This window comes from Mustela putorius, unplaced genomic scaffold (genome assembly GCF_011764305.1).
Source record: "Mustela putorius furo isolate JIRA1106 unplaced genomic scaffold, ASM1176430v1.1 tig00003962_pilon_pilon_pilon, whole genome shotgun sequence".
Lineage (NCBI taxonomy): Eukaryota > Metazoa > Chordata > Mammalia > Carnivora > Mustelidae > Mustela > Mustela putorius.
In genome coordinates, this window is record NW_025422106.1 from 21,808,630 (window position 1) to 21,820,762 (window position 12,133).

At 37.5% G+C, this 12,133-nt stretch overlaps 1 protein-coding gene across 7 annotated transcripts in view; it reads right to left on the bottom strand.

Moving 5' to 3' along the window:
• The window catches only part of SSH2 (slingshot protein phosphatase 2), a 248,908-nt gene that overhangs the window by 58,336 nt on the left and 178,439 nt on the right, over window positions 1–12,133 (bottom strand). For 5 of the 7 annotated variants that reach the window (XM_004746924.3, XM_004746927.3, XM_004746926.3 and 2 more), the window contains 2 exons: window positions 3,075–3,178; window positions 493–557 (listed from right to left, as the gene is read on the bottom strand). In XM_004746924.3, the coding sequence (XP_004746981.1) occupies window positions 493–557; window positions 3,075–3,178 (169 nt within the window). Of the gene's footprint in view, window positions 1–492; window positions 558–1,327; window positions 1,523–3,074; window positions 3,179–12,133 lie in introns of all 7 variants that reach the window. The other 2 variants (XM_045070258.1, XM_045070257.1) reach the window with 1 other exon arrangement.

Below are 12,133 nucleotides of genomic sequence, written 5' to 3' on the forward strand. Positions count from 1 at the left end.
GCAAAAGCCTAAGCCCAGGTATCCTTTCTCTGAGACCCGCACAAATCCCTGGCCCTTTTACTCTCTCCTTGTCCAACTTTACATGTGTTTTTGCCTCAGTCAGGCCCTCATGTAGAAGGACGGACTTCCTTCTTTCTGCCAATCTAAATTCATCATCTTTTAAGACCCAGCTCAAGCTCTACTGTATACAGAAAACCTTTCTAACTAGGGCAAGTCTTCGAGTATTCTTTCTTCTGAACTTCAGTTGTTGTTATAGTCAGTAACCTACAAACTGGTGCTTATCAACAGCCTTGAATCATCAAATTATTTCACATAATTTCACATTAGTTTATATTCCCAGTGACATTCTAAGCTCTTGGATGGTGCGGACATGTAATCCTTTTTTGTACCACATAGCTCCCAGCACTCTGTTGCGACATAATAATGACTGCTTAATGTTTGCCATCTTAGACAGTCTTTTGAGTAAGACTTACAATGATAACACGAACTTACCAGCCTGATGTTATCTTCTGGGCGGAGTAATATGAACATTGCTTGGAGATGCTGTTGGAGATCACCTGGTGAAATTTATGAAACAAAAAATAATTATTCTGCATTGTAATGCTAATAGAGAGGATTCCTTCTACGTTACTAACCAGTATAAAAGAAAGTTCTGGGTCACTGAACAACTATAATTAGACACAGAAATTAAGTGTCTTATATATAATAATTAACTTTAAGTGGAAAAACAGAATGGTAGACTGCATCTCTATACATTCACTTTTAGCCTATACTACATTAAAATTTGCTTTATGTTTGTCCAGTGCAAGATACACTTGAAACCAGTATCAGTTTTGTACTATCGTGGATATTGATGAAAGCAATGGTGAGATGTGTCGGGCTGTGCTTTCAGGCCCACTAAAGCAGCAAGGAGGGAATCCTGAAAAGTGTGATGAACGGGTTTAGAATTACCTCCAACTTTAAAAAAAGCTAACTATTTTGCCATTCTTATTTCTGTAAATCTTCAGTTGCACTTAACCTAAGAAGATTTTTAGATTCCCCTTAGAATAGTGTCAGTGGTTTAAAATGATTTCCATATTAGTGGCTGATTTTCAAGAAAGAGTACTTTCATTAAATATAGCGGGTCCCATGAAATAAATATTCCACTGAACCTAATGTTAGGTCCTTTAATGTGGCCAACCATTATTTGAATACATACATGTTTCTACACATTCCCCAAAACTAAATTGAATTTTTTGTATTAAAGTATTATAGATTTTCTCATACTCCTTATTCTATGCTAGAAAACCTGGGGCTTTGGCTAGTAGAAGATAATTAGATAACGTACTGTTATAAATGATGATAATCCGAGAACAAAAAACTTCATTCATGCCCACCCAGGTCCAGCTCTTTAACAGTCTAAAGTGACTGACATAGCCACCTGATCACAGATGCCAGTGGAACCTGTTCTCATACTCGTCTTGAAATCTACATACAAAATCTTCCTCCATGTAACTTCAACTGTTAACTGTGAGATGAAATACTATTATGTGCAAGAAGTGGTAAGGGGCAGGAAGAAAGAAAAGTAGGTTAGCGAACAGGTACTTGTTTAAAAGGTCAGCAAGTCTGAAAGCCTCTCCTTTCCCCCAACCCTTTTCTTCTCTTAAAGAATAGTTTTCTTGCCTCTCCCAACCCCCATCTCCAGTTCAATGCTGGCTTCTGACCAATTCCATTACTGCAGAATCTTTCAACTTGCAAAATTAAAAAGGCGAATCATCATGTTTGGTCAGGTCTGTTCTAGCACATTTCAAACCCACAGACACAATGTAAGTCTCATTTGTAAGAACCAGTATCGGCTCATAGGTATAAAACCAAGAGAAATGAAGACATATGTTTACACAAGAACGTATACATAAAGATTCACAGCAGCATTATTTGTAACAGCCAAAAATTGGAAACAACTCAGATGTCTATCAACTGGTGAGTGGAAAAATAAAATGTGGCATATCTATACACTAGAATATTATTTGGTCATAAAAAGGAATGAAGTACTGACACATACTATAATGTAAATGACCCTTGAAAGCATTATGCTAAATAAAAGGAGCCTGTCTCAAAAGATCATTTATATAATTCCACTTATATGGAACACCCAGAATGGGCAAATCTATAGACAGAGAAAATAAATTAGTGGTTGCTTAGGATTGGCAGGGAGGGTGGAAGATACAGGAAATGACTGCTAATGGGTAAGTGAGTTTCTTCTGTGGGGTGATGAAAATGTTCTAAAGTTACAGTGATGGTTGTACAACTCTATACATATGAAAAACAAACAAACAAACAAACAAACAACAAAACCCAACGATGAGTGCAAACTTTTAATGGGTAAATTAGGTGAATTATATGGTATGTGAATTATATCTCAATAAAACTGTAAAAAAACAAATAAAAAAGAACAAGTGTGGGAAGACAGAGTGTTAGGTATAAACAATGAAGAGTGACTTAAGTTATACGTTATAACTGAGTTAAGCAGCTGAGGCTTTTTAAAAATTAAGATTCCTTCTGTTCTATCAATACAAACGACCTAAGATTTTTAGGATGATGAACCTGTAGAGGACAACCATTTCTAGGTAAATAGTGGACGTAAGAACCTACTCCAAGTGTTATTGGTCCAAAGATCCAGCTGGCTTCTTGGAAGGTCAGGCAAAAGTCAGGAAGGCCTATCCCTATGGTAAGGCTTCTTACGTGAGCTGGGTATGTGGAAACTCAGGTTTGTTAGTGGTGAAAAGTACTGCCGGTAAGCAAACTGGGAATTTGCTACTGGAAAACCTTAAGTGATAAGTCACATAAGAATTCATTAGAGTATTCTTGTACCATATTATTTTTCCAACACAAATTTATTGAACACTTACTACATATATAATGTATTCTGTTAAATGCCAAAAAAATAGTGAGAGCGAAAGACAAGTGATTATAGCACAATACAATGTTTTTTTTTCACTATTACAAGACTGTTGGAGAAATGGAGATAAGGTTGTCAGCTTTTTAGAACAAAAGGCAAAGAAACCAAGAAAGGAATGGTATATGTGGAACTTTACCTGCATGCTTGTTGCGTCTGTGGCTAATTCTTGGTGTGGATGAGCCATTTCCCCGTGGCAGAAAAAGGGCAGCACCTTTGACAGTTAGAAAGCTCTCGCTGATGCTGTAAGGGAAAAAGTCAAAATGAAATGGATTATTTAAGGAAGGAAATCAGAGTATGATGGAGATACATTTTGGGATTATTCTCTCTTCCATCTTCCAAAGTTCCAATTTCATAGGATGAAGTAAAAATAGAATCAAGAGAGACCCTTTTATTTACACAAACCCATCTAGTCTAGACAGTTTTTCTGAAACCTACGATATTCTATATATATCACATGGTAGCAGTTAAGAATAAAGGCTTGGGAAACAAAAAAGAGGGTAATGGCTCTGAAGTCAGATCGCCCGGGTTCGAATCCTGACTCTGCTACTTCTTACCTGAGTGAATTTTAGGTGACCTAAGTTTCCTTATGGGTAAAATACAGGTAATAAAATGAAGCTATTGTGCAGAGTCAACAAGGATACAGTTTCTTAGAGTAGTGCCCTTGTGCAGACGGATTTTTGAATTCAAAATGCAACTAAGGTATAAAACTCAGTTTTGCTTTAGTAGTATCTCTAGAAATGAAGCTGGCTGACACATCTGAGAACACTTTAGTTGCTTTTAAAACTCCCAAAGCTCTACCATGAATTTAATTCTTAGTGTTTTAAATGATTGCATTTTAAGGTACATAAACATGGGTTACACAAATATCAATACTATAGAAACATCTTCATTTTTTAAAAAGATTTTATTTATTTGACAGAGAGATAGAGAGCACAAGTAGGCAGAGTGGCAGGCAGAGGGAAAGAAATAATAAGAAATAATCTCCCCTGAGCAGGAAGCCCTATTCGAGGCTTAATCCCAGAACCCTGGGATCAGGCCTGAGCTGAAGGCAGCCGCTTAAATGACTGAGCCATCCAGGCGATCTGGGAACATCTTTAGATAAGACAAGCATAAAGGTATAAATGCTTAAACTGGAGGAAACTGGAAACCCTCATCTTAATTCTTTTTTTTTCTTTTTAAAGATTTATTTATTTGAGAGAGAGAGAGTGCACACGGAAGTAGGGAGGTAGATGAGGGAGGGGAGCCCAAGACCCTGAGATCATGATGTGAGCCAAAAATCAAGAGTTGGGCACTCAACCAACTGAGCCACTCAGGTTCCCCTCTTATCTCTATTCTTTTTATTTATTTATTTTTTTAAGATTTATAGATTTGAGAAAGAGAGAGACAGAATGGTGGGGAGGGGCAGAGGGAGAGAGAAACTCTAAGCAGACTCCATGCTGACCAAAGAGCTGGCTGTGCGGCTGGATCCCATGACCCTGAAATCATGACCCAGGCTGAAAACAAGAGTCTGACGTTCAACTGACTGTGCCACCCATGAGTCCCTCATCTTAATTCTTAAATGTAGTATTTTTAACTTGTGACACACAGATTGATAGGCAGCCATTTTCTGTGTGTTTTAAATAACTGGAAGCATAGTTAAAATTTTATACATCAAATGACTGCTATTAAATGTTGCAGGTGAGATGTGGTTATTTTTAGTTTACTTGAAATGATTAGCTAAAGGGGGAGAGGGGGAAACAAATTTTGAAATTTGGAAAATGCTAAGCTTTCTGGTAAGAAATTTTAATTTTTATTTACATTTTCTTTAAGATATAAAAGGTTGATAATTTATGTAGTTAAACTGAACCATAACCATCGGTGATCAGAGAGCAGGTAATTGCAGCCCACGGAAAAAGTTATGACCTGGGAATTTAAAAAATAAGATCCTGAAGTTTTTGTTTAATTGCATCGATTTCTATATTTATGAGAATTTATAAACTGCAGTAAGTTCTGAATGAGATTAATCTTGTCTAATATAAGTAAATGTGTCTATAGACTGTGATCTCTCTAAACTAAAAAGTACAGTACTTGGAACTATGTTCTTTATGATTATAGTGTTGATAAAGTACTAATACACAGAAAATGAAGGAATTACACAGTGTAAAAAAAAAAAAAAGTGGTGTCCTTAACAAATATTAGTTATTGTTACTGGGTCTGTGATTATCATAACAGCATCTGATTAGGTTCTAATCAGATGTAAATGATGTTACAATACTTAAGTTACTAATAATAGACTCAAAGTTTGCCAAAAAAATTTTGTTTAAAATACACACACGGGGCGCCTGGGTGGCTCAGTGGGATAAGCTGCTGCCTTCGGCTCGGGTCATGATCTCGGGGTCCTGGGATCGAGTCCCGCATCAGGCTCTCTGATCAGCAGGGAGCCTGCTTCCTCTTCTCTCTCTCTCTGCCTGCCTCTCTGCCTACTTGTGATCTCTCTCTGTCAAATAAATAAGTAAAGTCTTTAAAAAAAAAAAAAATACACACACACCATGCTGAAGTGTTACTCAAAACTTTACTTTCACTGACTTGCATTCCCACATGCAGTGAAAGGATGACACAGGAAATCGGTTTAACCTATGGAGTTTGCCATGTTAATACCATTTTTCATGTAAATGACAGCTCAACAGAGTTGGAGATTTACTGTTCAGAATAGCAGTAATATAATTACTAGTAAATATCCACAGAAAAGAGAAAATATATTGGAACTATTTCATACCAACAGACTAAGCCTTTTAAATGGGAGTGCCTGGGTGGCCCAGTGGATTAAGCCCCTGCCTTTGGCTCAGATCATGATCTCAGGGTCCTGGGATCGAGCCTCGCATTGGGCTCTCTGCTCAGCAGAGAGCCTGCTTCCCCTCTGCCTTTCTGCCTACTTGTGATCTCTCTCTCTGTGTCAAATAAATAAATAGAATCTTAAAAAAAAATGTTACTCACAAACTTTGAAAAGGATAGAACTTCTAAAACATTAATGGCAAAATTTAGAATCATATAATGGAGGGTTCCAAGTTTGCTTATAAGTATGTTTATGCAGAGTTAGCTAATGTATTATAAATTACGCTGCCTACTCAACATTTCTGCTTGGAAATCCAATTGGTGTCTCAAATTTACATTGACAAAACAAAGCTCTGGAGTCCCTATAAACCTGATCCCTAGTCTTATCCACCCAAATTGTTTGAGCCAAATACTTGACAGTCATCCTTGGTTTCTCTTTTTTCCTGCAATAATATGTATCCTAATTCATCAGCAAGACCTGAGGGCTATACTTCCAAATATATCTTGAGTCTGCCTACTTAGTTCTATTACTACTCTGACAACGTCCATGGCACCATCATTTTTCAAAACTTAGATCACTGTTAAAGGGTTTTTTTTTCAAGCTTTTTATTATAGAAAATTACAAACATAAACAGAAATAGAGGGGATGATATAATGAACCTCCATATTCTCTCACATTTCAGCTTTAATCCAAGGCCAATCTTTGTTTCTTCTGAGTCCTTACTCTCTTTACCTTGTCCCTGAAGTGAAACTAATCCCAGACATTCTATCAGCAAAAAGTCTCTTAACTAGCCTGTCTGCAACCACTTCTGCACTGCTGCTATCCACTTACCAAAGAGCAACCAGAGGGATTCTATATATACAAAATACACAGATATATCATGTGTTTCCCTTTGTACTTACAAAGAAAAGCTGAAGTCTTTAGCTTAGACTTCAAGGTCCTGTAACATCCAATAATACATTACTTTTCTGATTTTGTACTACCTCCCCTTTTGTTCACTTGCTATAGTTGCACTGGTCTCTTTTATTTCTTCTGTGTTTCAGGCCCCTTCTTAGGTCCTTTGTGCTTTTCCTTCTCTTTTAAAAAAAAAAAAAGATTTTATTTATTTGAGAGAGAGAGAGGGAGAACATGCAGGGGAGGGGCAGAGAGAGGGGGAGAAGCTCCCTTCAGCAGGGAGCCCCAGACACAAGGGGCTCAATCCCAGAACCCTGGGATAATGATCGAGCCAAAGGCGGGCGCTCAACCAACTGAGCCACCCAGGCACCTTATGCTTTTTATTTTCTACGTGGGATAATTTTCTCTTGGCCTGTCACTATTTAAGCCACAGCTCCAGTATCATCACCTCTTCCCCATCCCTGTCATACTCTATCCTTATTTACTTGTATACTTGATTATGGTTATCTCCTTATGAGAGAATATAAGTTCAATGAAGAGTGAGGATTTTATTTTGCTCAGTACATAATCCTCAACATTGGAAATAGTGCCAAATGCATATTAGGTGATCAATAGCTATTTAAGGATGAATCAATTCATCCCAGAGTTCTTCCCACACAGTTTTAGCTGTCCTGTCATTGCAGCAGGAAATGTAATTTAGGACAAGGAAACAGAAATCCTGTAATTTCACATGTAAAAAATAATTGTTACAGAACTCAATATATGTGGCAGATTAATGGATTGTAAATACAAATGTCTGATGATACATTAATTGGCAAATAAAATTAAATCACCTCTATAATGTTGTCAGTCGTTGACTCAACTTTATCCTTTAAGTAAGAGGCACAAAGCTGATAAACTTTTGAACTAACTTGCCAAATAGATTGGAACATGTCTTCTAAAAACAAATACAAGAAGTCATGGATGCCACTTTAAAAATCTGCATGCTGGCTGGGAGGGGCCGCCTTTATTTTGTTTTGTTTTCATCTTTAAATAAAGCATTACGCTCTTGTGGTCTGTTGCACAAGTCTTGTCTCTTGTTACGTTCGTGGTATGCACATGTCACCCTGCTGTGGGTCACTGTGTTTCAGTCACATTACGGGAACAACCTAAAACAAAATGTCTTGAGTGACAGGATGAGTGGGGTACACCACAGACAGGAAATGAAATTCACACTTCTGCCAACACAGCAACTGTCTGCTTTACCAAATGAAAATATTAAAAAAATACAGACTAATATTCTACCTATCACCAGACAAAGTTACAGCTATGTGCACTTTGGTTTCCGGTAAGCAAAGTGGTCTCAACATCCACAAAAGAAGTGTATTTGTAGAGAGCTTAAAACAACCAAGCATACTTTAGTCGTTCCTTTTGTGAGACAGAAGTAGTTTCTCTTTGACAAACACTAGCTTAAGAACAAACTTCCTGGTTTGATACATTTATTGTTGCTCATGCTTTAAAGCAAACCTAAGTGTGTTCTTTAAAATGTGTGTAGTGCTTTCACACTGGGTTAGGTGGAACCAAGGACCCTTGGTTAATTCAAAGCTACCTGGAAAATTCCTGATGGTGAAAGAAAGACCAGGAGTCAAATTCACATACAGTATAAAAGAAAAGATGTTTTTCTATTGGAATCATTTACACAAATCTCAATGAACTTTTCTGATACAACAAAAATGCACAGCAGATACACCTGTGTCAAATAAATAAGTAATAAATAAGTCAGGAGACTGCCATAGTAGGTATGGTACTGGCTCCCAGAGAGTCATGGCAGACACACTCTGGATGGTACAGTCAATTCTCTTTTATTCTGTGGTCCCAGATTAGGACTCTCCAGTTATCATGAAAGTGGCATATACTGTTGGTTACAGGGATCAGGAATAAAAGCATGGCTGATTACAAAAATCCCTTATCATCACTGAGCAAAAGTCAAAGCTCTATAAATACTATAAAAAATAGGATAGCAGTATGATGGTGTGGAAATGAAAAAATGAAATTCACAACCAACAGAGTTAGGTGGTTCAAACTGAACTTGAAAATTAAATGATTTATTTGCATATGATATATGATCATATTATATGTGAATTTTATCACATGTACTTCAGCATAAGGTAAAAGCTTAGTATATTTTGCTGTAACAGCAAGAGATTAATTTATATAAATATTGGTCTTCCTGAAAATTCAATCAACATAGATTTGGTCTCTATTTAAAAATTTGGGGAGCAAGTGAAAACTTTTTTTTTTTTTAATTAATTTTTTATTTTTTATAAACATATATTTTTATCCCCAGGGGTACAGGTCTGTGAATCACCAGGTTTACACACTTCACAGCACTCACCAAAGCACATACCCTCCCCAGCAAGTGAAAACTTTTACACATTTTTTGAGTTGACCAATTCTGGACCAGAAACAGGACTTCTCCAGTAAATTTTATGGAGCCACTCAGAGGTGATTACAGTTGCCTGAATTAGACACAAATCCAAAAGCTTTCTTGGTCTAAAGATGGAGAGTATTTAGCTGCTTGATAAGAAAATGACACAGGATTATCTTGATAAGAAAATGACACAGTGACCAACTTCAGAATACAGCTGAAGATCATCTATTCCTCTCTTGCCATAAGACTGCTTGCGCAACAGAGAGAAAATAATTCCTAGTTAGACATATGAATAGCTAATAATAACTAACTTGACTGGATACCTAGAGTATGCTGGGCATTAAGCTGAGCACTTGACATTATTTCATTTAATCTTCACCACAATCCTATGAAGTAAGTACTATTTTTTACCCCCAATTTACACATAAGAGACTGATGGACTCAAGAGATTCTGAGTTATTTGCCCAAGATCAGACATCTGGTAATCCTCAGAGCAAGAATTCAGACCAAGATTTGACTTGAAACTTAATGCTCTGAATCACTCTCTACTCTGCTGTTTCAGTTTTATGATATAGTTTATGTAAAATGAAATACAATGTTTTCCCACAGAGCTTTCAACAGAACGGAATTTAAAAGTAGACTACAGGAGTGAAAGAAAAGGACTGAAATAAATCCAGATCTCAACTCTTCTCTTGCCTTTTTTTTGTTTCCCTTATCAAGGGCACGAATAGAAAGACTTTACTAAGGGGAATCAAGAACATCTGGCTGAGAGAGGAGTCCAGACGGGCTAGAGAGTAGAGAGAAGAACTGTAACTTCTGTTGGGAATGACAGTAGCATTTCAGTCTTGAAAATGGAGGAAAGATTACTCTGCTTTAAACAGATCTGGGGAAGCACTCTGTGCCAATCTCTCTTGATCAAAATCACTTCCCAGAGCATGAAATTTCTTAACTGGCAGTTTATTCTCAGGCACAGTGTAGAGGAAAAGGTCAACCAATGGAAGAAAATACTTAACTGTTCTGAGGTTGGAATTTTTTCTAAAGATTTTATTTGTTTAAAAAAAATAAAGATTTTACTTATTGAGAGAGAAAGAGAACACAAGAACATAACAGAGCACAAGTCGGGGGGTGGTGAGAGGGAGAGGGAGATGCAGACTCCCTGCTGAACAGGAGCCAGACACGGGGCTCAACCCCAAGACCCCAAGATCATGACTAGAGTGCAAGACAGATGCTTAACTGACTAAGCCACCCAGGCGTCCCGAGGTTGGAATAGTTTTTGAAGAATGTAGCCAGTGTGATCATCCATGACCAGCAGAAAGGCTAAGGAAGCAAAAGAAAGCAATAACACACCAGGCCAAATTGCAGAGTGTCAGCTGGATACACAGTCTTCTATTTTGCATACAAAATACATGAAGAGATGGATCATTTACTATGGGAAGTTGGGTTTCAGAGAGTGGATATAATAGTTTTACTTCAATATTAAAATTAAGGAAGTAGATTTTCATGTTTATAGTGTTTGTGATGTTTGGTATTTCTGCCGAAGCCAAAATTTATAGGTAAATTACATTTTACTTATAAATTGCACAAAGTGAGATGGCTGCCATTTATATAAAACTAAAATACACACAATCTGAACTGATTGTTTTACTTTTGTCTTGAGGTATATTCATCTAGGGGTAAGTTTCAAACATATTCTACCCTAACATTCTCCCTTTCTTAATAAGTGTTCTCTGATTATTTGTTTAATTTTCAGATTCAGAGGACTAGGGCAGCTTCTGTCAATTCCTTAGTTGGAGAAGAGTTCATGTCCCTACTTGGTGTGACTGTATCATATAGAAAGGAAATTTCGAAACAAAAAATATCAGACCAGAGGCCAAAAGACTACAGAACTATCAATGCCACTGCCTACTGAAAAGCTTGGCTAACTCCAAATATCAGAAAGAAAACATGGCTGCAAAAGTCAAAAGCATATTTCCAAGTAGTGAGAAAACGTTTGATTCTATAATCCTAAAGGAACTCAGGGACTAGACTATAATGGGAGAAAGTCTAAATTCAAATAACATACATACTCTTTTCTGTAATTAAACATTCTCACCCCATCCCCACCCTTGCATGGGCATACTTCCAAATGACAGTATTAGAACAGTAATCAATACGGAGCCTTCCCCAGGTATAAACTCCAGACACACGCCTATGCATGCAGACAGTAGGATTATTTCTCTCCTCATAGGCAGACAAGCAGAGGTTGGGGTACATGAGTAGACCAATTATTGGCAAAGTAAAGAAGAACTTAGGACTCCAGTTCTTACTCATTAACTATAACCATCAGACATTTTAGTCCCAGCTAATCTTCCACTTAAACTTTCTTGCACAATGTCCAGCAAAACTGTCCTCAGATACAGCTGTTTGTTTTCCCCCTTTCCTACTTTTCTACAATCTAAGAAGAAAAGCAAAGTTCTGCTTGTTGAAGGCTGAGGGACAAACTCCTTCAACCATCCTGATCTTTTCCCTATAAACCATAAACAGAAGAAAAAAACGCAGAAAATCCCTTTTGTTTTGTTCATTTTGGATGCTCATTTACTTGGTAAGATCTTGTGATGATTCCATTTTGCCTCAAAGATGTGCATTTTAGAAATATTCAGAAACATAATGTAGAACCAGTAATTTTACCACTGGCCATATAACTCAACCTTCCAATTTCTACAGATTGGGGTACATCTGAATTGACATTTGTTATTTTTGGCTGTCCAGCAACAGATGTCTCCTTCCTAATCTCCCTCTGGTCTCCATTTGGGGAATACTCCCAAATGTGCATGGTCTTGGTGGCCCCCAACTCTGGAACTGTAAGGGGCCTTGCAGGAACTTGGCATGTGGTTTAGGCCTGGCTAGCTGAAATGCTCCCCAAATCTTTTTTTTTTTTAAGATTTTATTTATTTATTTGAGAGAGAGAGAGAGAGTGAGAGAGCATGAGAGGGGAGAAGGTCAGAGGGAGAAGGAGACTCCCCATGGAGCTGGAAGCCTATGTGGAACTCGATCCCGGGACTGCAGGATCATCACCTGAGCTGAAGGCAGTTGTCCAACC